Source organism: Bos indicus, chromosome 16 (assembly GCF_029378745.1).
Source record: "Bos indicus isolate NIAB-ARS_2022 breed Sahiwal x Tharparkar chromosome 16, NIAB-ARS_B.indTharparkar_mat_pri_1.0, whole genome shotgun sequence".
In the NCBI taxonomy this organism is placed as follows: domain Eukaryota; kingdom Metazoa; phylum Chordata; class Mammalia; order Artiodactyla; family Bovidae; genus Bos; species Bos indicus.
In genome coordinates this window covers 44480905-44507345 of record NC_091775.1, presented here as the reverse complement: position 1 = coordinate 44507345, position 26441 = coordinate 44480905, and the positions used below count along the sequence as shown (strand labels likewise).

Here is a 26441-nt window from a genome sequence, read left to right as displayed (position 1 = left end):
CCATGGAATTCTCCAGGCAAGAATACTGCAGTAGGTAGCCATCTCCTTCTCCAGGAAGGGAATCTTTCCAACTCAAGGATCAAACCCGGGTCTCCTGCATTGCAGGCAGACTCTTCACCATCTGAGCCACCAGTGAATCCTTCAAGACCCAGGCAAACAGCACCTTTTCTCTGGGGCTTTCTAGGTGGGCTCCCTGCCCGTGGGGTCAGTCATCCTGGGATCTGTGCCCAGAGGTCTTTATGTGTTTACTCCCATTTCCATCTACCTGGCTGTGCTGGCAGCTTGAAGCTGGGAGCCGTTGCCTGGCATCCAGATCAGTGGGTGACTGTGTGCAGGAAGGAGCCATTGCTGATCCCAGGGGCCCTTGATGCTCTTCTCCAGGACAGAGGTCTGCCTCTCCCAGGCAGGTGTCAGGAGGAAGGTACAGAGGTGCACAGGGCTTGGAGGTCCCTGCTCTCAGCTCCACACAATAGCAGACGTCACACCAGTGAAGGAGGGAGGGTCAAGGCAGCCCTTCACAAGCCAGAGCCAGATGCTGAACAGAGCAACCAGCCTGCTCCTCAGTGTGATCCTCACCCTTTCTTAAGCCTTTTTCTTTTTCTGTGATACAAGTTATCTCCTACCAAGTCTTCCTGGTTTACTTTTTCAGTTGAATTCAATGTATATGAGATTTTTTTAGTTCACGTTTATCATTATTAGGTTACAAGTAATTCTCATGAAAGTGTTGATTAAAAAGATTAGCTTCCCACCCCACTGACTGGCATTCTCCTGGGGCCTGCCTGCAATTTCATCCAGACTTGGTTATTACCTGGAGGCCCTGGGAGAAGCCTAGGAGCCACATGTGGGCAGAGGGAGGTCCTGGCACCTGGGCAGCTGGTCTGCATGGAGAGGGAGCCTCTGTCTACATGGGGATGGGAGAGAGCCCGCTCTGGGCCAGAGCTGGACCGCGGGCTCCCGATGAGATGTGACAAGGGCTCCGTGGAAGCAAAGACGCGTGGGCAGTTCAGGAGCCAGAGAAGGAACTCGGGGCCAACCCCGGAAGGGCAGACAGGGCAGCAGAGGCAGCCCAAGAGCAGAGGCCAGAGGGTGTAGGAGAGGATTCCAGGAAGGACGCTGGCTGTGAAAGGGAGATGGAGCTGGCACCCCTACCCATGCGCTGCTGAAGAGGGTCAAGAGGGGTGACGTGTAGAGGGGTGATCCTGCTTGATCCCCGGAGGAGCTAGGCACTGGGTGGGGTGAGCCCTGCCCTCCCCTCTTCTCCCCTGAGGCCCTGGCTCCCCACTGGCTTGCTCACAACCACAGCTATTTTAACAAGGCTCTCAGTGTAACCCTGAGACCAAATGACCTATTTTAGGCTCTCTGGCAGCAGACTCAGAGCCCGCAGCCTTGGCTTCCGCGGGGGAAAGCCAGCAGCGCCCCGGGACCGCCCAGCTGGCTCAGGCTGAGTACCTTCCCTGGAAAGTCTCTTTGAGAAAGAGTGTGATCAGACAGAGGCTGGAACAGGCTTGGGGAGCCAGCATGCCAAGGCCAAGAAGAGGGCAAGAACAGCTCCAGGGGCAAGAGAAAGGATGTGGGCTTCCTTAACACAAGGGGCCATGTCTCGATGGGGTCCCTCCAGCTCCGGGACAGCCAGATGAGGGTTCACATGGAGCATGGCTGGAAGATGGCAGGTCTGCAGGTGAATGGCCACAAGGAGGATTCTGCCAAGTGAGCTGGGGGCCTGGAACTGGCACTGGCCAGGCGTTCATCCTGGAAGCAGCTCTGGGTCAGGGAGAGACCCAGAGCTTAGAGCGAGCATGTTTAAAGGGGCACGGAGGTGAAAAGTCCAGAAAATAGCAGCAGGAAACCCTTCCAACTTTTTGATGCCCTCCTGAAATACCATGCTAACCACCTCCATCACACCTGCCCCTCAGGTAAAACACTGTTATGCTTGGAAACACACACGGCCTGTAAGCCACATCTAGAACCACATGACAGGAACCACACAACTGATTCTATGGCCTTGAGCACCTCACTTAACATCTCAGGGTCTGTTTTTTCATCAGGAAAGTGGAGCTGTGATCACCCCTGCCTCACAGCCCTGTTGGTAGGATTCCCTGGGATAACTGTATGTGCTACTTGACACAGAACCTGACACACAGTAGGAGCTCAAGAAATTAAATTAATTATAATTAATAGCAAAGATGAGAATCACATGTCCAACAGTAAAGGATCAGTCAAAAAATGATGGCACAGCCACATGGCTGCATATCATGTGATTGCTGAATTGCTTTCTTGAAAATCAAGGACATGGTAAAATTCTCGTAGGGCTTCCCAGGTGGCTTGATGGTAAACAATCTGCCTGCCATCAGGAATCATGGGTTCGATCCCTGGGTCAGGAAGATGCCCTGGAGAAGGAAATGGCCACACACTCCAGTATTCTTGCCTGGAGAATTTCATGGACAGAGAAGCCTGGCAGGCTACAGTCCAGGGGGTTGCAAAAGAGTCAAACATGACTTAGTGACTAAACAACAAAATTATCCTAAGTAAAAAATGGGAGCTAAAATGGATATTATAATGTTTACATTGTATAGAAATCCATTACAACTTTGTAATGGAAATTCATGCATATTTTTAAAAAAAGCCTGCTGGTTAACTAACGCAAGGTAATGGGGTTCAGCTATTTGCAGTCAATCCTTTAGGCGCTTGTGCTGTTTCTATCTTTCCCAAAACCACTTTCAATGATGATTATGCATTCTTTCATAGCCAGGAAAAATTATCAATATATGGTACAGATTGAACAGCACTAACAACAAGAAAGGAATGAACTCAGCATTCTCTTGAGCCTGCTTTTGGAAGCTACAGTTCTCTGTCCCCGAGCCTACAGCTGGGCCTTCTCAGCAAAGTGATCTTCCCAGAGAAGCACTGGTTGCCTTTGGTTCAAACTCAGTCCTTTGGTTCAAACTCAGCTGTTGGGTCTGCTCGGCCACCATGGGGACCAGGAGACAGTGCTTCACATTTCTGCCTTTCTGGGGACTCTGAGCTTCCAGACCCAGAGCCAAGTCTATTCATTCACCCAAGAACATGCTGGGGGCCTAGGGGGCCAAGCCCCACAAATGCGAAGAGGGAAGCCACAGGAGCTCAGAGTTGGTCCAGAGATGGACCAGGAAACAGCGTGTGGAGCAGCACAGCTGAGTGCACGTGTGCGATGGAGACGACAGGAGGGCCCGGCCCAGCCTGAGGGGAGCAGGGGAGGGGGCGCGTCAGCGCTGGGCTCCTGGCCGTCGAGAGGCACATGCGGGGACAGGAAGGCATGAATGCACAAGGCTTGAGATGGGAGCAGAAAGCCACTCAGTGTGGCTGTTTATGGAGTATGAGGTCCTGGTATCTGGGGTGGAGGTGAGGGAGGTAGGTGGAGGGGGGCGAGGGCAGGAGAGGTAGGTCGGGGGGGCGAGGGCAGGGGAGGTAGTGGGGGCAGGGGGTCCCACACATCATGGCTAAGGGGTTTGGATTGTATCCTCAAGGCAGCAGGAAGCCACTGAGAGTCTTCAAGGGTGGTCTCGGATTAGCAGAGGCCAGGCAGGTCCATCCACGCTTCAGTACAGGGTAGTGGGGGCAATTGGCACCCTCTGCTGGAACCAGTCGATGAGGCCGTAAGGTGCAGGCCCAAGCACTAAGGTCTCCAGCAGCTGTCTGCACCCAGGAGGTACTGAAGACATGTTCACTGAGGGAAGGACGGGATGTGGGGGTCGGGGGAGCAATGCCCAGGTAAGCAATGCCCAGCCTGCTCTCCTCCCTGGATCTGGGGAGGGCAAGCAGTGCTCCTGATACCAGACCCCTCCAGCCCCAGAGGAGACGCACGGGCAGGTCTAAGGTGGTGGGTAGGACCCTAGGACCAACTGCCATGCGCTGACGGGTGATGGGGCGGCCCAGGCCCCCTACCGAGGGCAGCGGGTACAGCAGAGGTAAGAGCTGCAAGGAACCCCAGGAGCAGAACAAGGGCATCTGCTGAGAGACAGTGCCATCTAGTGGCAGGAGGCACGCACACCAGGCTTCTCCGGGACCACCATGCCCACCAGCCCAAATGTTCCTAGGCCTTTCTGGGTTTTTCGTGCTGGCATCCTGAGCAATGGAAGCAATGATCTTGGGCTTTTGCCACTTGGGCTGCACCTGAGCCTCTGAGAGCAACAGGCCCTGTGGCATCAGCTGAGGGCGGCTCTGCCGATGAAGAAAGTGGACAGGCTAGAATGTTATTCAAGCCCCAGGTCCCCAACGGCGTGGTCAGAAATGTAGGGTCTTGCTCTCAGGCTTGAACCTCCACAGTGCAAGAGACAAAGAAAATACAGTGTGCTCCGGAAGCTCTTCCAGGCACTGCTGACCCCTCCCCCCTTCCAACTCACACCCGGGGAATTCTCCTTCAGGCCCTTCTGCAGCCCGTTTTCTCAGTGGTTCAGGTCAGAGGTGACCGTGGGAGGAGGGGCAGACTGAAGGACACCCCAGCAGCAGAGAACCGTCTCCCCAGATATTCTTCCCCGGCTCCAGGTTTAGTCCCAGGAGTCTGTTCCCAGGAGAGAGAAGTACCCAAGGCCAGCCTGGCTGGCTGTGGACGCCCCAAACCCAGGAGGGTGCAGATTCCAGCACCACAAATTCACAGCCACACGCCCACAGCTCACTCCTGACTGCTCAGCAGTTTCAGGCCAGGTGAGGTCACCGTGACTGCCTTAAATCACTCAACAGGGTTTGTTTTCAATTGTTGGTTTAGCCAAGCAAGATAAAAAGTACTTTTTAAAACTTCCCCTTTAAACAACAAGGTCCTACTCTTTAGCACAGAGAGCTATATTCAGTATCCTGTGATAAACCATAATGGAAAAGTATATTAAAAAAAGAATGCATATATGTGCATAATTGAATCACTTTGCTATACAGGAGAAAATAATGCAACATTGTAAATCAACTATACTTCAATTTTTAAAAGAAAAAGAAAGAAAACTAGAAAACCAAAAATAAAAGTTCAGAGACTAAAAAAAAAACTTCCCCTTAATGTCAAAAGAAAAAAAAGGTACGTGCGATGTTAAAAAATTAGTTTTAGCAAAACGCGTTTGACTTAGAAACTCAAGGTGCCTTATATGGTCCCACCCTCTATCAAAATTTTCTATAAACAACCTGCTAAATATTCTTTCTGCTTTTTCTGTTCTATGCATGAGTATGTGGATATGGGTGGGGGCAGGGGAGTACATGTGGTAGTGTTTTCTACACTGACATACAGTTTTACAGCTTCTTTTGATTTTTCCCATTAAGAGCATTCTTCTAGAGGTGGTCTTAGAACCAGAGCTCAAAGTCAGGTTAGCCCAAGACCAGGCTGGCAGAAAATGTGATGCCCCAGGAACTAAGAAAGCAGGAAGGTTTCAGAAGAAGGGGAGAGGGACCCACGCTAAAACCCAGATCAGTCCTGGAAAAGAAAAGGCCTCTCCCACAAGAGATATCCCAGGACAGGGGCAGGGACACACCCCTCATCTCCTCCTCTCCCAGCGGTGGCTGACAGTGCAGCTGGTGTGGAACAGGCTGTGGCATGAGTATGGCCGGGGCAAGCAGCCGACCCGGGAGCTGTTGGAGCCGCTGGAACACCCTGTACATTTCTGCTGAGCTGGGTGCACAGGCCGGGTCACACCCAGTGTCAGAGCTCGGGAACCGGGCCCTGTGCCAGGGCAGAGCCCTGCCTGTGACATCCAGGAGAACAAGGGCAGCCTCAAGAAAAGCTGGCCTGTGTGCCAGAATGGCTCTCCTCCCTGGCCTTGGGGGTCAGCAAACACGCCCACCAGGGCCCAGCTCCTGGGAGCCTGCTTACACCAAACAGGCTCCTGGCTGCACGATTTAATAGCCAGTAATTCCAAGCCAGTGTAACAAGAACAAAAGGAAAAGACTGAATGAAGATGGTGGGCAGGGTCCTGGGCTCCAGGGCAGAGTGGAACCCAGCCCTGCAGTCTAGCTGCAGGTTTGCATTCTGGGCCCTCCCAGTAACTGGCAGCATGAACTGGCTGCAGTGGCTTACTGCTTCTGAACTACAGTCTCCTTGCCCGCTAAGTAGAAGTAACACAGCTGGTAGCTCTTTAGGTTAAATGTAATGATGTGTATCAAGCACTCAGCCTGAGCCTGCTAGACAACAATCACTCAGTGTTACCCACTACTGTCATTACCACTAGCTGAGGGCGCTCAAGACAGAGTACCTCCCTCAGGCACATAGAAACCTGCAGGGCCACTGGGGCCACCCCCCGGGCCATAGCCAGGAACACAGCGGCCACCTTAAAGCTTGTGACCAGGCCAGGCCGCTGCACACAAGGGTGGTTTTCTTGTCCTGGACAGGTTGGACAGGGGTCAGGCAAAGGCTAAAGACATGCAACCACAAGAGCCTCTGCAGTTACAGGGCCCCCAGACACCTCCACTTCTTCCTCTGCCAGGCCCAAAAGGGATTCCCCCCGCCCATTACCTGATTGGGTCCTTGGCTCCCACCTGGGGAAGAAGGGACCAGCTCGGAGGCCAAGGAGGTGCCCCAGACTCCACGCTTAGAGGCTGCCACCATCCGGGGTTAGCTGTGTGGGTGGGGGGGAGCTTCAGCCCCTCCTTGTCTGCCCCGAACCTCTCCCTCTCTCTCAGGGATCACCTGTCTGCAAGGGCTGGAGCTATGCGTTCTAAAGGAACCACTGCTTGCTGCTCCTGGAAAGGGCACGCAGGCCCTCACTCACCCTGGTCGATGGACTCACCCTGGTCGATGGAGTGCTGGGGCAGCTGGCTGAGCTGGCTGTTGACCACCCCCGCGTAGGTGCGAAGGAACTCCTCCTCGTTGGCCGTCAGCTGCAAGGATGAGAGAGCTGGGTGAGGGGGGGCTCACAACTGCCCCTGGAGGCACCTGCTCAGACTGGCTTCATCCCCAAGGGGTGCCTCCTTCTCTACTCCCCAGGCCTCTATTCTTGAGATGTGACCTTTCCATCCCAGGGTGAGATTCTGACCCCTCTGCTCCCACCCCTGAAGCTTGGACCATGGGGCCCACAAGGCTTGCCACTGGAATTAGATCTGGAACAGGGATTCCAGGTTAGGGCAGGCCAGGCTCAGAGAGCCCCCCTGCCCTCTCGGGCGATGTCCTGCCCCCCTGGAAAAGAAGGCTCTTGGGAGAGGGGAGGAAAGGAAGGTCAGGGCCTTTAGAAAACCTCACCCGCCTGGCCCAAGCTTGGCACAGTGGGTAGGAAGACTGCCCTGCAGGGCCGGCAGGACTGGACATGCTGGTGTTTGTGCCCAGGAGCCTGAATTGGCCACAGCCTAACCAGAGCCCCCGCAACCCCCTCCCCAGACCATGGCTACGGAGGGTGGCTGTGGCCTTCTGGCTGCCTGCGTCAGGCACCCTCCCCAGGGGCCCTGCTGCCTGACATCCTGCAGGCACTCACGTTGGAGCCCATCTTCCTCAGCATGAGCAGCACTCGGACCTTCTGCTGAATGTACATCTCCTCCGGACTCTTCCCGGGGGCCCCCTCGCGGTTCATCCCCTGGCCAGCTCTGGGGACTGCTGCGGAGTGAGGAGAAGCATGGGGGCGGGGGACAGTGTCAGGACGACACAGACCCGCACACGGGCAGGAGGTGTCAGGCAGCCCACGATGCCTCAGGGGCTCGTTTCTGAGAGCCTGGCATGGAGGCGAGTTGCCGGTCCCTCCCTCACACCTGCTGGCCCAACAGCCAGCCCAAGCAGCTACCCCCCCGCCGAACCCCACCACTCCTCGCAGCAGGCGCTGGTGGCCAGTCCCTTCTATGTGTGGAGCTGCTGGGCCCCCGGGGGCTAAGCTGACCCAGACTCCTGGCCAGCGTCACCTTCCAGTTGCCCCCTCATCCAGGCTCCTGCTACGAAGAGCCCAGGGGATGTGCTGCACAAAACCCCAAGTGTCCCTGGCTCTCAAAGCAGGCAGCTTCCATGAGGAGCAACGTGACGCGATCAAGGCAGCTGACTGGGGCCTGAAGCTGGAGAAGCCGTGGGATCAGTACCCAGCCCCCAGACACCAAGACAGCTCCCTCTGCACAAGTCCCTGACGTTCGAGAGGCCGGCTCCCGGGCCGGGCTCCAAGGAATCCCTCGATAGGGACGGCGAGCTTGGGGCTGCAGGCACAGACACCCGCCCGGGGCTTGCAGCTGCTGCTCTCGCCAGCCCACCCACCTGTCACAGGGTGGCTCCTGCGGGTGGCAGTACGTCCAGGTGCGGTGGAGACCCGACCTGCAGCGGCGAGGTCCCGGGAGAGAAGTCCCGGGGTTTCCTCCCTCCAGGAGGAGCCAGTGGGGAGGAAGCCGGGCGTGGAGGGGTTTGGGTTACACACTTGTAACTCCTGGATGAGTCAGAAATAACGCAGCAGCTGGTGGGGGTGGAGCCTCGGCGGCCCTGGTGCCAAGGAGCTGCGCTCACAGGACCAAGGGAGCCGGGTTGGGGCCAAGGACACTCCTCACACCGTCCATCCCTCAGGGGCCAGCAAGCCCAGGAAAGGCTGGTTCTCCCGGGTGAAAGGCGGGCTCAGAAATGCACCAGAGCTCTGGGCAGTAGCCTCCCTGGAGGCGCCTGTCAAAGCTAACAGGGGCTCCTGCCCTGAAGCCCGTACAACAGGGCAAAATGCAAAATGTGTTCGCGGCAGCCTTGCGCTCGATGCAGTGCCTTACGGGACCTTCCTTCCACCACCAAAATCCACATTCCTCTTCCATTGTGTGGCCCCCTGCCACCTCCAGGCTCAGAAAAGGGCCCGATTCACAACTGGTAATGGGGAAGGAGGGGTGAGCTGCCTTCAGAAGGACCCTGAATGAGAGGCAGCTGGCCATCCACCGGGGCGTCCCCCGGGCCAGGTGCACAGTGCAGGGACAGTCCTAACTTCCCAGCATAGCTGAGCGGGACGGCTTGGTTATGGGGGATTGCTCCTCCACCTGCTGACGCGTTCGCACCTCCTTCCACTCCCTAACCCCACACAAGTAGCCAGAATGATCATTTTAACAAACCAGAACAGATGACATTTCTCCTCACTTCAGCCTACCTCAGGATACATTTCATGTCCTTGCTGGGACCCCGCAGGCCGGCCCTGCCTCCTTGTTCCCACTCCTCCCCCTGCTGCCCTCCCCTTCCCTGTCTCCCTGCCTGTGTCCAGGACCTGCCTCGAGGCTCCTCCCCCACCAGCCTCTGCCCTGGGTTCTCCAGGCCTCGCTTAGAGGGCTTGTGGGGGAGCCTTTCTTGACTGTGATCCAAGCAGGTGGTGCACCCCTGCCCATGCCCTCCTGTCCAGCTGCCCCGTCATCCTGCTTCCTGAGGGCACCTGCTGGGTGCTCGATGACTGTGTCTCTGCACTCGCTGGGGGGCTGGGGCCAGGTGTTTCACTCACCCATTCCTCCCACAGCCCGAGCCCGGGTGGCTGACGGGACAGTCCAGACAGCCCGTGAGGTCTGGTCTCTGGGCTCCCTCCTCCACCCCATGCAACAATATCCACATCACTTAAGAGTCAAATTTGTTGTTGTTCAGTCGCTAAGTCATGTCCAACTCTTTGCAACCCCATGGATTGCAGTACACCAGGCTCCCCTGTCCTTCACTATCTCCTGGAGTTAGCTCAGATTCACGTCCATCAAGTGGATGATACCATTCAACCATCTCATCCTCTGTTGCCCCTTTCTCCTTTTGCCTTCAATCTTCCTAGGGTCGAATACAAATCTCTAATCCAGTCTCCATAACCAAACTCAGCTTTCCCAAAGACTCCCGTTCCTGAGTAACTTGTCTGCTTTGGGCTGTCGTGTTCTCCAAGGACACTGAAATGCTCCATGAAGCCTCCGAACTGGGAGTGAGGGCTTCCGGGGATAAAAGCCTTCTGATTTTGTTCTGTGTCCAAGGGCTGATGGTCGGTTGGCTGTCTTCTTGTGGAAGACAAGGGAATGGCCACTAGGTGTCGCCACACACAAAAGAACCAGAGCTGCAGTGCTGTCCGCTCCCAATCCCCAACATAAGCCCCCAAAGGCCCTTCTGGTTCAAACCACCCTAGCGATGGCTTGAACCCTGTGACCTCCTGCTGTCACAGACCACCCTCAGTCCCCCCAGAGCAAGCTCTGTCCCCCTGTTCAGGGGCAAGCTCCATCCAGCTAAGGACACTTCTCTGTTTTGCTTAGCATCCCAGGACCTTGGGATGCTGGCTTCACAAAGGTCGAGAGTCCCTTCCTCACTGTCCTTTCCTGACCAGCCAGGCTTCCTCCAGCAGAGGTGTGAGAGCTTGGAACCAACAGGACAGTGTGTGTGTGTAAACGTGTGCAAAATCATTTTGTTATTGCTGCTGTTTAGTTGCTAAGTCCTGTCCAGCTCTTGAGATCCCATGGACTGTAGCTCGCCAGGTTCTGCTGTCCATGAAATTCTCCAGGCAAGAATACTGAAGTGGGTTGCCATTCCCCTCTTCAGGGGATCTTCTCCAACCAAGGAATGGAACCAGAGTCTCCTGCATTGGCAGGCAGATTCTTTAGTGCTGAACCACCTGGGAAACCATTTTATATTGGGTCTATTTCACAGAATCTTGCTCCTCCCAATAACCCTACCCCTGATGTTCTGTACTCACTGCCCAATCCTCTTACAATCACTACCCCCACACTCATTACCCCCCACACTCACTACCCTCAAGGATCCCCTGCCACACACTCACGCTGTGATTACCAGGGGGCCTTACACACCCAGCCCTGGGCCTGGGGTGTCCTTGGTACCTGAATGGGTCTTTGAGGCTGGGTCATGCCCCCGTGATGCTTCCCTGGCAGAGACTGGTTCTTAAACTGTCTTTCCTTGGGGAAGACTCCTGCCATTCCTGAAAACTGTGGTCTTCTGGGATTCTTTGAGCTCTAGCTAGAGCTGACCCTGTGCTGCTGCCTGACAGAGGGAACACCCAGGGCTGGATCAGGGCAGACGGTTGCATAAGCACACCTTCCTGCCCTCCACACTCCAATCCTGATGTACGGGAACATCAGGACTGATTTACAATCTCGTCCTAAGCAGAATCTGCATCCAGGGCGCCAATGTTCGGGAGAAAACTGAAGAGAATAAATCACAATTAACCCAAACAACACCGACCTTTCAGTTGCTGCTATGCTATGAGTTCATTAAAGAGTGTTTGGGTTTGGCACCTATCCAAGTGAACATGCTATTAAGTTTTCATTACAATTTTGACAGACATCAGATTAACTTCACTAGAGAATTCTTACTTTCCCCTGCAGGGATCAAGAACTGGTCTCCGTTGAAGCATGTTTAAATGACATAAGCCCAAACTACAGTGAATTTGGACACATTAATCATTTATTCAGCCCTCAGCTGAGAGACCCGCTTCTCAATTGTGTTCTCTGGGTGATGCCGGAAACATCCCACCACTTGAGATGGGGGTGCATCTGTCCCACATACTAAGAAAATCCTTGCGTGTTAACTGCCCAGAGAGGGAGACCTGCTCCCTCTCTGAAGACAGAATATTCTGGAGGCTCACCAGAGAAAGGCCAAAAAACAGAAAATAGATAGATACGGGCAGCTGTCAAGTACCCAAACAAAAGGCGAGGTGAGGGGAGAGGTTGTGGCTGAGTGGATGACATGCCATTGATGTCAGGGGTCATGGGGAAAGTGGGCGTGGTTCCAGAAAATCGTATCTGCTTGGAACACACACAATTCAGAGAAACTGCGGTCTGTAGATTCACTGAAACATGCAGACATGTCCACAAGCCCCCTAAACATGTCATACACACACTGCTGTTGGTTCTGAGCCCTCATCTCTGCTGAAGGAAGACTGGTGGGTGAAAGACAGTGAGGAAGGGGTTCCCAACCACTGGGAAGGAGTCACTTCATTGTATAGCAGAAACTAATATGACAGTGTAAAGCAATTACATCTCCCTCCCCACCAAACCAAGTGACAAAAGTGGGTCACGGCCTGGGAGGAGGCGCTGCTTCTCAGAGCCATGGAGGTCATCTGTGAGATACCACGCTCCTGCCCAGAGACTAGAAGGACCCACTCTGTGCACGTGAGCCCCAGCTCGGAAGTGGCTGCCCTCAGAGTGGGAGACTCAGGAGGCAGTGCAGGAAAGACCCAGGGAAGGGGATGTGCGGCCGTCAGACCCAATTGATTAGTGGCTCTGAAAGCTGGCTTCCCCATGACAAACACAGTCCCCTGCCCTGATTTTTACTGATAAACCTGAAGCTGATGCTGTTTAACACCCACACTTACATAAACTGGAATATACATTTATACCCAGGGTGGTCTAGCACCTGCTTGTATTATAAACTCTGAGTAACCGCAGGCTGGGCCAGACAGCAGTAGGGGCCTGTAGATACACAAGCTACCTCTGCCCCATGGATCCCGACACTTGCCTTTTGTTTTGTCCATTAAAAAAAACTCTGCTATATTTTACATGCTCATGTTTCAAAATTTATTCTTAACAACTGTACAGTATCTACGTTGCATGAAAATATAACACCATATAATGGTGTGCTTCATGGAGCTTATATAAAATATTAATTCAGATTACACATATCTTAACAGCCTAAAAGACATCAACAAAAGCACAAAGCACACCGTTAAGAGCCCACCCAGCTGAAGCCATGAGCATCATTAGGGACGATGAAGAAAGGACACGAGATGTGCCTACTTCACGATCAGCCCAGGAGCCGGTACCCAAGGCAGGACCCTCCCCAGCACTGATCTATGGCCAGGTTACCAGATGTCCTGCCCCTGGAGTTCTTACCTGCTTCTGGAAATCAACTTGAGGCAACCAGATGCTCAACTGTGACAGGTGGGCTGTGGCCGGGGAGAAATAGGAAGATGCCACCCTGTGGAAACACAGAAAACGGGTCATGGGAGGGGCTGAAGGAGTCCACACCCCGTGCTGAGGGATCCAGGCTGGCTGGCGGGAAGCTCATGGCAATGGGCCCTATGCGGCGGTCCAGAAATACCTGTGTGTCTGGCCAGCCCAGGAACTTGCACCAGCACCCCTGGGACAAGGTGCTGACTGCAGCTATGCACTCCTGTCATTTCCGGCCAAAGCAGGTCACCACACACCCTTCTCCCCTGGGGTTAGTCACTGGCCGACTGGGAGCCGTGCTGGGAGACGGCGAGGACCTGAGTGAATCACTCCTGCCAGCTGAGGGGCAAGTACCTGCCCAAGAAGGTGTCCCACCCACCCGACAACACGACCAGCCAGGCTCAGGTACCTTGGCGCCCCACCCATTTTGTGCTCAGACATACATGGGGTTTCTGTGCTTGGGGAATACTTACAGTTGTATATGGAAAAATAAGTTCTCTCTCCCCTTCTCTCACACACAGAGAAACAGATATGCACACGCATACTCTACAGCTACAGATAATTTACAGCCTGTTAGCCTGGCCTCACGTCTGCTGGCCCTAAACACACCTTTTCCAGGAATCAGAGAACACTCTCTTTTCTTCTTCTGCCTCCCACATACAACCTCATGGTCTGGGTCCTTTGCAGGTTAACCGGGCAGGAGCAAGGCTGCGGACAGCGGGCAGAGGCACAGGGTGAAGTCGGCAGGGGCACCCAAGTCTTGCCCGCCTGTGCCCTCTTCACTGAGATGTGTGGGCTTCCACCTGGACTTCAGGCTTTCAGCCCATAGTAAGGACAGATGTCTCTGGATAATTGAGAAACCTATTCTAAGGGGCTAGGGGGAGCTCTGCAACCCATCTGTCTTCAGCTATCCCTGCGAAGAAAGCTACTCACCTACCCAAGAGGCTGAGGAATACGTGTTTTCCAGAGAAAGTGAGATTTCAGAAGCCTCTGCTATAGGTAGGCGCTGCTTTGACCCTGGGTCTCTGGTCTGCAGAGCCCTTCAAGCAGTGCAGATGGCCCTGGGAAGGGAAGAGCAGTCATCTGCCACTGCCACCTCTTCCACCCTCAGCCAACCGTTTGGGAAAGACATTTATAGGAATTAATTGCTCTTTTATTGCTCTAGACATCAAAGTTCTGAAATACCAAGGCTCCCTGGAGAAATGTCTACCCAAGTCCCCACATTCTTTCAAAAGGAGATGAAAAGAGACAACTTTCTTCCACTTCTGAGGGGCTTTAATTCCTCCAGCTATCACAACAGCCAATTAGCCCCCTACTGTCTACCGGGGTCAGACTGTCCATGTGCAGAGAGGAACCTAGGATTCGTGACTTGAAGAAGAGGGCGTCTGAGGGATGCAGGGGCTCCTGGTGGGACTGTGCAGGGACCCACATTGGCTGACCCATTTGCCACCTGATGATCAGGTCAACGTCCCCAGTTCACAGAGGAGGAAACCGAGGCTCAAAGCTCCCAGGACCCCAGAGCCAGCAGAAACAGTGAGCATGCCATGGAGCTGGACTCTGTTTCCAGTTAAGTTCTGTCCCTGGTCAACCATGCAACCTGAGGTCAGTCACTGCCTTCTGGGCCCTGCATTTTGCTACTGGTCAAGTGAACCGTGAACTTCTAGATATTCAAGCTGGTTTTAGAAAAGGCAGAGGAACCAGAGATCAAATTGCCAACATCTGCTGGATTATCAAAAAAGCAAGAGAGTTCCAGAAAAATATCTATTTCTGCTTTATTGGCTATGCCAAAGCCTTTGACTGCGTGGATCACAATAAACTGTGGAAAATTCTGAAAGAGATGGGAATACCAGACCACTTGACCTACCTCTTGAGAAACCTATATGCAGGTCAGGAAGCAACAGTTAAAAGTGGACATGGAACAACAGACTGGTTCCAAATAGGAAAAGGAGTACATCAAGGCTGTATACTGTCACCCTGCTTATTTAACTTCTATGCAGAGTACATCATGAGAAACACTGGGCTGGAAGAAGCACAAGCTGGAATCAAGATTGCTGGGAGAAATATCAATAACCGCAGATATGCAGATGACACCACCCTTATGGCAGAAAGTGAAGAGGAACTAAAAAGCCTCTTGATGAAAGTGAAAGAAGAGAGTGAAAAAGTTGGCTTAAAGCTCAACATTCAGAAAACAAAGATCATGGCATCCGGTCCCATCACTTCATGGGAAATAGATGGGGAAACAGTGGAAACAGTGTCAGACTTTATTTTTTTGGGCTCCAAAATCACTGCAGATGGTGATTGCAGCCATGAAATTAAAAGACGCTTACTCCTTGGAAGGAAAGTTATGACCAACCTAAATAGCATATTAAGAAGCAGAGACATTACTTTGCCAACAAAGGTCCATCTAGTCAAGGCTATGGTTTTTCCAGTAATCATGTATGGATGTGAGAGTTGGACTGTGAAGAAAGCTGAGCGCCGAAGAATTGATGCTTTTGAACTGTGGTGTTGGAGAAGACTCTTGAGAGTCCCTTGGACTGTAAGGAGATCCAACCAGTCCATTCTGAAGGAGATCAGCCCTGGGATTTCTTTGGAAGGACTGATGCTAAAGCTGAAACTCCAATACTTTGGCCACCTCATGTGAAGAGTTGACTCATTGGAAAAGACTGATGCTGGGAGGGATTGGGGGCAGGAGGAGAAGGGGACGACAGAGGATGAGATGGCTGGATGGCATCACCGACTCGATGGACGTGAGTCTGAGTGAAAACTCCGGGAGTTGGTGATGGACAGGGAGGCCTGGCATGCTGCAATTCATGGGGTTGCAAAGAGTCGGACATGACTGAGCAACTGAACTGAACTGAAATGACTGAAGAGGAAATCAGGATCTCTGCCATGTCTTCCCTTGGTGGAGGCAAGGAGATTGGGACTGGCTTCATTAGTGAGAGGCCAGGCACCAGGAAAGGGCTGGGCACTCACAAGGGCCCCATTCCTGGTTTAATGCTCTCCTGTCGACGTCTTGAAATCCTGAATATTTTTCTAAACAAGGGGCCCTCCACCAAGCCCCACAAACTATCTAGCTGGTCCACAATGAGGGAGAGTATGTCAAGTGCTCTCAAACTGCCGAGGGCCCCGTAACCTTAAGTAGACATGATGTGGACTCCAGAAGGATTTACTAAAGTAAAACCTCTCTAGGTGTCCACAGCCTCGTGTCAGGTGAGGGAGCAGGAGATAGAGAGGACACTAAGCCTGCCTTCCAGAAGGTACCTGAATGGCTGAGGAAACCACTCTGCACAAGTCAAATAAAACAACAAAAATCATAGGTAACAATGAACCAAAAAGATAGGTCAGGTTAAAACAGAACACTTCGAAGAGTGCCAGCTGCATGTAAGGTGCCATGCCCAGCACCTCCCACTGAGCAGCTCAGAGGTGAGAGGAAAAAACCCAGGCCTTAATCTAGTGTAGTAAGTGGCGGAGTAAAGGGATGTGCAAATCTCAGTGACAACACAAAGGGGAGGGACCAGCTCCCAGCAGAAGACCCTGAAGCTGTGTCTTGAAGGATGGATAGGGGTTTGCTGGTAGAGAAGATGGGGAAGGGCACTGCAGGCACGGGGAACTGACATTCTTTGAACAAACAATTACTGAGCATCTGTTTATTATATGCCAGGCTCCCTGGGTTGGGCATTGAGGATACACAGGTGAGCATGTGATTGTTTGTGATGATGGTGTCTAGTGAGCAGGGTAGACAGGCATGAATCAAGTCACACCCAGGTAAACACAGCTCGCAGACACTCTTGATAAATAAAGGGGGAGTGGCGTGGGGAGTGCAAAGACATGCAGCTGGATATCTGACCTTGCCCTGGGGGCAGGCACCCCTCGCGGGTGACTTCTGAGCTATTACTGAGGGTGAGATGTGTTGTCTTGTGTATGTATGAGTCACACCCCCCGACACACAGACACACACAAGTAAAGGTCTTGAAATAGGAAGGGGCTAGGTCTTTGGGAAAACTGAGGAAAAAGATTTGGCTGAGGTCTGGGAGGCAAGTGAAGGGGCTTGGGGGTGCTGGACCATACCTGAGCGGGGAGGAGAGGTTCAAGCAGGGGAGTCAGGTAAGTCTGAGACCCCTGTGGCCGAGGTGCAGAGGGAAGACGGGATGGGGCTCGGGGGAGGGGGGGTGGAAATCCCTGATAGGCCAGGTGAGGGCTGGGCCTCAAGCTGTGGCATGAGGATGGGAGGACCCGGGACACTTTGGCAGGTGGAACTGTGGGCCAGTGGCAGCATCAGAGCCTGGGGCGGCTGCAAGACGGGATGTGGGGAGGCCTGACGTGCCAGCTTCCAGTCTGCTGTCGACGGTCCTGAGGACAGGCTGAGCAGCCAGGGCTGGGCTCCAGGGTTCACGGAGAAGCTCTGGAAGCACAGCAGACTCACCCTTCAGAGGAAGTTGGTACCACCGTGCACATCCCCAAGGTGTTCTGGAGACAGAGTCAGAATGTGGGAACTGACCAGATCTGGGAAACATCCAGGGCACTGCTGGGAGACACTGTACTGGATGGGGTAGGGGGTGGGCGGCACTCTGGGAAGAAGGAATGACATGAGTAACCGCAAAGAACTGACATCCTGGCCAGTCAAGTGGCCTTCATTCATTCATTCAAACAATCAACAAACATACTGAGCACTTACTGGGTCCTGGGATGTTGTGCTGTGCTGTGCTTAGTCACTCAGTCATGTCCGACTCTTTGTGATCCCATGGACTGTAGCCCACCAGGCTCCTCTGTCCGTGGGGATTCTCCAGGCAAGAATACTGGAGTGGGTTGCCCTACCCTCCTCCAGGGAGTCTTCCCAACCCAGGGATTGAACTCAGGTCTCCCGCATTCTTTACTGTCTCAGGCCGATTCTTTACTGTCTCAGGCGGATTCTTTACTGTCTCAGCCACCATACAGCAGGGCAAACACAGTCACAAGTCCCCATGTACATCTAGGGACGGGGGAGAACAGACAAAACAAAATAGAAAGGAATCAATGTGTAAATAACCTAGTACAGAGGAAGAAGGTGGGTGCTATGGTAAGGAAACTGAGCTGGAGGAGGGGAACAGGAGTGTGGGGTAGTTGGGTGAGGGGGTAAGCTGAGGGAAGCTCAGGGAAGCTGGACCAAAGCTGGACTGGGGCTTCGGTCCAGGAGGGATGAGAGCCAGGGGAGGAGCGGGAGGGAACTGATCACAGGAAGGATAAATTGGGGGGATAGGGGAGATAAGACCTCCTTCCGTGCTCCACATGCTGCTCAGAATCCTTGGTTTCTCAACTCAGCACTGCCAACACCGGACTAGATAATTCTTCACTGTGGGCCTGACCTGCACGTGGCAGAGAATTTAGCAGCATCCTGTGCTCTGTCCACCCAAAGCACCTGCCCCTCGGCTGTGACAACCCAGAGTGTCTCCAGACTTTGCCCTGTGTTCCCAGGGGTAGCCAACGCCCCCCAGGTGAGAACACTGCTTGAAAGGAACAGCTGACGCACATTCTGACTCACTGTTGGCCAGGCATGTTCTGAACCCTTCATGTCAAACATCCCTATGAGGTTTTATTATACAAATAAGGATCCAAGTCTCTTCTCACCCAGCTAGTAGGCCTTAGTCTATTGTGGGGCAGGATTCGAACCCAGACCGTCCAAGCCCCGATCCCTCTGCTACACTGCTTTCCAGCACACAAGCAGGTGGACAGAGGTGTGCTTAGAGCCAGCGGAGGGAGGCAGGCCTGGGCCTCAGCCTCGGCTGCGAGTCCCAGTCAGGGCGGCATCTCTGGCCCCCCAGCGACATTAAAACTGGGGCACCAGAGAGAACTTCCGCGAGCTCCACTCTCAGTAATTAAACTGCAGCCTCTTGGACTCGAGGGCCTCGTGAGCAGCTGCCTTAATTAATCAATTCCACATCTCCGCCTCCTCAACCTGGAGCCAAGCTTGGCATCCTGGAACTGCACTCCACCGGCAGGTGCGAGACAGGTGTGAGGATGGCTCCTCGGGTCAAGGAGTTTGCAGGACACAGCAGCAGTCTTAGGAGATGAGCTCGGGATGAGGAATTAGTCCTGAGGTCACCAACCCAAATACCAACCTGCTCCCAAGCTCCTTCCTGCTGTGTCAGGCCAGGCAAGCTTGCAGAACAACAGTGATAATTACTGTGGTTGCTAGAGATTTCCTGGGGGCCGCGTGGTGTCAGGCCTGTTTAGCACACCGAGTCCTCAGGACAAGCCTGCACGGTAGGAATTATTCCCTTTTCATAGATGAGACAACCAAGGCTCAGAGAAGGCAAGGAACCCGCTCAGGGCCACGGAGTTAATACATGACAAGCCTGGAGAAAAGTTAATATGGAGTATTTATTAGATATTAGTATTGTTTCACCGTTATATGTGTTGAATGCGATGAATACATTGTAGTCACACTGTAAAATATCCTGGTTCTTAAGAGATACAGGCTGAAGTGTATAAGGGTGAAATGTCTCAATGCTTGCAACTTACTCTAGTTTCAGGGAAAAGGTGAGTGTATGAGTATGTGTATATGTGACTGTGTATGTGTGTACATGTGTGAATATATGTATGTATGTGTGTGTATGTGTATATGTGTGGGTGTGTATGTGTATATATATGTGTATTATATATGTAAATGTATGAGTGTGTATGTGTGTATGTGAGTGGGTATATTTGTGTAAATGTGCCATGTATGGGCTTACCGCATAGCTTGGGTTTCCCTGATAGCCCAATAGGTAAAGAATCTGCCTGCAATGAGGGAGACCTGGGTTGGATCCCTGGGTTGGGAAGATCCCCTGGAGAAGGGAAAGGCTACCCACTCCAGTATTCTGGCCTGGAGAATTCCACGGACTATGTAGTCCATGGAGTCGCAAAGAGTCAGACACGACTGAGTGACCTTCACTTCACTTCACTGTGTATGTATGAGAATGTATATATGTGTGTGTGTAAACGTGCATATATATGCATGTGTATATGTGTGGGATGTGTGTGAATGTGAACAAAGTGTGTGAGCAAAGGTTAACATTGGTGAATCCAAGTAAAGGGCATGGGGGTGTTCACTGCATTATTCAGAACTTTCTGCAGATTCGAAATCCAAATGAAAAGTCAGGAAACATTAGAAAGTCCCTGGGAAGTTGGTTCACAGCAGGAGAGGCTGCAGTCGCTCTGGAGGCCCCTCACGTCGGGGGAGCAGCTCTGAAACCCAGACCCTGATGGGGTCCTACTCCCCAGACAGGCTCAGGCATGCTGCACTGGAGATGCTGGGACTTCCGACACCTCGAACCTCGGCGCTCCCACCTGCCCTTTCCCCAACAACAGGGCACCTTCTGTTCCAGGTGGGAGCTGCTCTGATAACGGCCCTTCGGGGAAGCTTCTCGAAGCATCAGGATCAAATCATCATGATGGCATTAGTGCGGCTGCCCTGCCCAGCTGTCCAGACAGCACCAGCAAAGGCATCAACACTGAAAACCACACTGAAGCTGGGAAGGGGGCTTCAGGGGGCACCCTCCTTCTGTGGCCTGACTCCCCTCAGAGAGCCTGCAGGCCACTCTTGCACGTGGCACGTCACATACACCAGAGGACACCGGGACAGGCACGACCTTACTCGCTAGACAGGAAGGACTCCACCCACTGCCCTTGAACAGACCCCGGCCATCTACCACGCTCCCCACCCAGCACCGGCTCTCAGTAGGGGGCATCTGGCGCCGTCTGGAGAAAGGAGATTTTCCTCTGGAGAAAGGAGAAAGATCACAGTCGGGAGGACGCTCCTGGGTAGAACCACCTAGAATGCACAGGATGGCCGCCACGTCTACAGCACCAAGGGCGAGGAGCCTTGCCGGGCAGTCACCTCGGTTACCACTTGCACCAGGCTCCTTCCATACCTCTGGCCTTCACATCTGCTGGTCCCTCAGCATAGAACATTCTTCCCTGTTCACTGCTCACTGTTGTATCGTTACCTCCTAAAGGTCTTTGTGCGTTTGCACACTGATCCGAATCTCTTCCACTCATGGCACAGCCCTGGTTGCACCCGGGTGTCTGTGCACCTGGTTCCACCTCCACTTTGGAAGCTCCATGAGGCCAGCCACAGGGTGGGGGGTCAGGCCTGCGTGGATCCCAGGCAGCCCTATTCTCACAGACATATTAAAACGGACCCACATCTCCCACTGAACAGAATTCTCATCTAACTCCTTAGAAGGGGATGATCCTTTTTTTTTTTCACGTCTCCAGTATTTTTGTGGACCCCCGAAAAGCCTGGAGACCATAGACTCTGTGATGTAGGATCTGGTGGATGAAACACTGCTGCTGGTCACACCTGGAGCTCCGTGTACGATGAAGGGAATGAACAGATTTCAGATTCACTTGGGAACTATGTGGGAAGGAAGCCCCCTACCCCAGAATACCCTCACCTCAGAGAGTCCAAGACATCAAGGAACTGAAGGAACCTATGTGCATAGATTATTTAATGTTGCTATGACTGGATTGGTAAAAGGTATCTGTTGAAAGCTTCCAGTTTAAAAAAAATGTTTCTCCTGAGAAGTTGGCCTGATTGGTAGAAAAGTGCCCAGCTCACACTGTCTCTTCAAGTCCTTTTTACTGCTAAGCAAGGCTACCTGGCAGGACTGCTCTGACAGCCTCTGCAGTTCAGCCAGCACAACGCAAACAGGAAGGGATCTCAGAGCTGGGGACACTTCCGCGGCTGCACTGGGACACTCCGATCCCGGGCAAAGTCCTCAGGCTCTGACTGAGGGACATGCAGGTGGTGGCTTTATCCCTGCACAGTAGGGGGACAAGGACAGGAGGAAAGAGAGGTGTCTTCTGACCTAATTTAAAAAGAGGTCCTTTCTTCCTTCCCAGGGAACAGCTGGAGCCCTGGAACCTGGCCAGGCCAGAGCCTGAGACCTTAAGTCAGGAACCAGTGCACCTACAGAATCCGGCTCCAGGTCTTCCTGATTCAGTCTGACCTTCGGCCTCTCACAGGTCCCCAGGGGGTGGGTAAGGCAGACTGCAGAGCCCTTGTCTATTTATGAATGGGTGCAAGGGCAGGAACCCTCAGTTCACAAGTGGGTGCACGCCCCCCTCCCACACTCCTGGGCAGGACCTCTCAGGCTGGATGACCTTTACTGCAGGCTGGGCACCTGGCAGTGTCAAAAGCCCACCCGTGCAGGCTGTGGCGGTGGAAGGACACTTCTCCCCTGTGGCCGACATCTGAGGTGCTCCTAGCGTGCTAACAACCTGCTACCCACCCCCTAGGGAAAAGTAAATTTGCATTGCTGGTCAGTCTTCTTACTGATGGGGCTGAAGTCAACTTGGGGCTGGAAGGACCAGCTCCAAGCCTAATAATCCCAGGGCAGGAGCCTGGCCAGGTTTCACAGACCTTGGGTCACCTCCAGAGAAAGAAGCCAGAATGGAAATTTCAACCCACGAAGCTCCATCAACTCTGCTGCCCACAGCTATGCCAACTCTCACAGGGTCACCATTTAAAACATTAATTAAATTGGGAAACTGAACATTTTTGCTTTCTTGTTTGTTCTTCTTAAGAAGGGGGAAAACTGACACAGTGCAGTTTATCAGGACCTGTGTAAACTCCCTTCACTCAGCCACATGGATTCGTTCACACAATCTCCTGCTGAAAGCAACGAGCCTTGTTCTCAGGGGCAAGCCCAGGCAAGGTGGCCCAATTTTTCCAGTGCCTGCCAGCAGGCTAGCTGCTTCTGCCTTGGCCCCTACACTCCCATCATCCCTTCCCTCCACTGAAGTCTCAGATAATTGGTTCAAATAAATAGGCTTCCCAGGCCAGGCTCACTGCATCCCCTCAGAAGGGGGCCAGGAAGGCCTCCAGCTTCCTGTTGTGAGAATTAGGTCATTAAACCAATTGGGCTGCTTGCAGGGCGAGGGCTCAGTCCCCCTGTCACAGTCTCCAGAGTCAGCCCCCTCCTCACTGTCCAGCTTTGGAAATGGGGGTCCTCGGGACCCAGCTGAGAGGCCCCAGGCCCAGCCTCCTGGGTGAAACTTCTTACAGACTCTTAGAATAGGAAGTTTTAGGATTACTGCCTCTTCTTTCCTATAGGCTTTCAGCATACAGGTATGTGCTAATTTGCATTAAAATAAAGCTATGTTTGTCTACCTGGAAAACATATCCACACTACCGCAATACGTTGCAAGCCTTCATCACACCCTCGTGTCACAGAAGTGCACTGTTTGTTTGGATAACTGCTTCTGCTCCATTTCACAGTCCGTGACCTTCCCTCTCCTTTCCCTCCAGCCACTTCAGAACAAAAATAATCTGAGCAAAGAGGAAACCTCCCCCTAAGGAGCTGCTGAAGACTCAGTTTCCTTCCTCCCTAAATATTTAACAAGCTGGTGATCAAAATAAAATATATTTTAAACAGATGCAACTTCCAGAATCTACATGCGTTTATTCCATTAAGTCACTGGGGAAGTAGCATGAAGATGAGGACTTCTGATGTGTAGCAAGACTTGTCCAGTCTGGAGGCAGGGAGGCTGGAGAGGAGAGGGAGACAACTGGGGAAAACACAGCACCCCAAACAGCAGGAATCCACCCACAGTCACCTGCTCAGGACCAAGGGCACTGCAGAAAAGCTCAGAAGAGTGGACAGAAGTGGGAGGGAGGCTTTAGGTGTCTGTGTGAAAGCTAAGAACTATCCCTATTCCCAGTGGGGTGGACACAAACACCGAGACCAGCGGAGGGGAGGAAATCTTTTCCCTTCTTCCCTCCTAGAGTTTTTGGCTGGCCTAAAATTAAATTGACATAAGACATTAAAGGGGCTTCCCTGATGGCTCAGCAGCAAAGAATCTGAAAAAAAAAAAAAAAAAGAATCTGCTGCAATGCAGGAGATGGAGGAGATGTGAGTTCGATCCCTGGGTCAGGAAGATGCCCTGGAGAAGGGCATGGCAACCCACTTCAGTATTCTTGCCTGGAAAATTCATGGACAAAGGGGCCATGGACAAAGTCCATGGGGTTGCAAAGAGTGGGACATGACAGAGCACACACAGGAAGGAAGGCAAGACATTGAGGGAAAAAAATTTAATTTCTTACGTACGAGGGCCTCAATGATATAAGGCTTGAAGAAGTGACCAGAGCAGGCACCTTTTGTATCTTTTAGACAAAGGAACAATAAGTTTGTGAAGAATTGACAAGATCAAGAGGTTTGGGCTTCGAGCAGTAAACGAGTGAGAAAATTAACAACAGCCTTCTCAGCCTGGAACTCCCTGTCTCTGGTGATGAGGACGCCTTCCATCCCCTGTACGGGGAAGGTACGTTTCACGTGAGAGATTTATTTCCTGCTTTCAGGGGAATAAAGAAGGGTCAGAGTGTCTTTCTTGCACCGGCTATTTCTCAAGCAACTTTAACTCCAAATAATCAATACGCCAAAGTGGTATATGTAGGGCTGGCTTATTCTGCTCCCCAGCACGCCCAGACAATCCAGTTCAGAAGCCAAGTCCCCATCTGCCATTTGTAAAGACATCCTTCATTTCCCGAAGCCATGAAACCATTAGTCACCAAGTCGAGGAGAAGGGGAAGAAGCTCCTAGCAAAACTAGCCTGTGAGTGTTTCCCCAGGCAAAAAGACTCCTGGTTTTACAGGCCAGCTACTCACCCAAGACTGTCAAATTTCATGAAACGAAACCCGGGAGCCTTTCACAAGCCCATGCCCACAGAACACAAGCAGAATCTGACCTCTTACAAAAACTCTCAACTGAGAGGAAAAAGCTTCTCTGGAGGTTAGGGGGAGAGAGAGGTTCATTATACTACAAGTTAGTTTGATGGTATTTCTGATGATTAAGACTTCAAGTCTCAGAAAACTAAAGTTCCTCACAGGTTTACTTGGAGCATATGACATAATGTTAAAAACAGAACAAAAACTATAGGCAGTAATGCACACTTGTTCTGCTTCTAGAAAAGTTATGCGAGTCTGCCAGAAAGATAGTCATAAGATTTCCAAGTTCAAAAATGAATAACTCACCCCCAAAAAGAAGTTCCTACGAGAAATGAAATCAAGGACTGTGCATGCCATAAAAGAGGGGGAAAGGGACTTCCCTGGTGGTCCAGTGGCTAAGACTCCACACTCCCAGTGCAGGGGGCCTGGGTTTGATCCCTGGTCAGGGAACTAGATCCCACATGCTGCAACTAAGAGTTCACATGCCGCAGCTAAAGACCCCACATGCCACAAGGAAGACCCAAGTCCGCAAGTGCTACCACTGAGACCTGGTGTGGCCAAATAAATTAAATAAATAAAGTTAAACAATAAAGCAAGCAAGTTGCAGATATCAGATACCCTGCTACACATCTCACCACTCGCCTCCTAGGGTCATGCTCTGACACTGTTCCAATACCATTTCCCCCACCCAAGCAATTTACTACTGACCCAGTGCTGTTCTCTGATGTATGGCCCACATCCACCTCTCCCAACCACACCCCTCACTTTGGCCTGGACCGGTTTTTAATCTAGAATCCAATCGAAGATCTCACCTTCCCTTGGTTCCCACGCTCATTCCTCTCCCTTAGCCTAGAATGTTCACCAGCTTTTCTTTGTCTATCATGATGTTAACAATTTTAAAAAATCAAGGACCACTGTCTCTTTGTCCAGTTTTCCTTAGAACTGGAGTAAGGGTAGACATTTTGGTGAGAAACAACAGTGGCTGATGTTGCCCATGTCCCACTGGAGGCACACAATGCCAGCCTGCCCTGTGTCTGGTGATGCCAGATTTGTGGATCACTCTGTTACAGAGCAAAGTTTTAAATGTACAAGAGAGACTAAGTAGACTAAAAGAAAACAGTAGAAGGAAACAACACAAAATGAAACCTAGAAGTTATAAGATTAAAGACTTTAAAATCTGATTACATAAAAATAAAAACTCTCTGCATAGAAAAAACAATATAATCAAAAGGACAATGACAGACTGTAGAAATACATGTGACGTGTGTCACAGCCATAGGACAAACTGCTGTAGTATATAAAGAATGCCTACAGATCAGTAAGAAAAAGACTGCCAACACAAGAAATAATGGGTAAACAACATAATAGATTGCTCTTAAAGATCTGAAATGGTACTCCATTTCCTCATCAAGAAATTAGATTTAAATTATAATGATCTGCCACTTCCTTCCTATCAGATTAGCAATAAGGCATGGGAAAAAGAGCTATTTCTGCATAATTTTGGTAAGCACATAAAATGTTACCATGGAGGCCAACTTGGCAATACTAAAAATTTAAACAGATGTCCCCTTTGCTCTGGGGCTTCCAGGTGGCTCAGTGGTAAGAATCTGCCTGCCAATGCAGGAGACATGGGTTCCATCCCTGAGTTGGGAAGATCCCCTGGAGAAAGGAATGGCTACCCACTCCAGCATTCTGCATGGACAATCCCATGGACAGAGGAGCCTGGTGGTCTACAGTCCATGGGGTCCCAAAAGAGTCAGACATGACTGAGCAACTAAACAACTACACAACCCTTTGCTCTAACAGACTGTAGGAATTTACCCTATAGATACACTTAAACAAAAGCACAAAGATACATGTAGAAGAGTATTTCTTTTTAATAGCAATAAAAGATAGGGAGTTTTGTGGTGCTCTAGGGGTTAAGATTATGCAGGCTCACTGCTGTAGCCCATTGTACCTGCGACTG

At 52.0% G+C, this 26441-nt stretch overlaps 1 protein-coding gene across 7 annotated transcripts in view; it reads right to left on the bottom strand.

The window, feature by feature from the left end:
- The window catches only part of CTNNBIP1 (catenin beta interacting protein 1), a 47116-nt gene that overhangs the window by 10280 nt on the left and 10395 nt on the right, over positions 1 to 26441 (bottom strand). Inside the window, exons 2-6 of one of the 7 annotated variants that reach the window (XM_070768242.1) lie at positions 17465 to 17758; positions 13723 to 13850; positions 12733 to 12817; positions 7416 to 7534; positions 6720 to 6828 (exon numbers count right to left, since the gene is read on the bottom strand). In XM_070768242.1, coding sequence (XP_070624343.1) covers positions 6720 to 6828; positions 7416 to 7511 — 205 coding nt within the window. In that variant the 5' untranslated portion in view covers positions 7512 to 7534; positions 12733 to 12817; positions 13723 to 13850; positions 17465 to 17758. Of the gene's footprint in view, positions 1 to 6719; positions 6829 to 7415; positions 7535 to 8173; positions 8609 to 12732; positions 12818 to 13722; positions 13851 to 17464; positions 17759 to 26441 lie in introns of those variants that run through there. The other 6 variants (XM_070768243.1, XM_070768241.1, XM_070768244.1 and 3 more) reach the window with 6 other exon arrangements.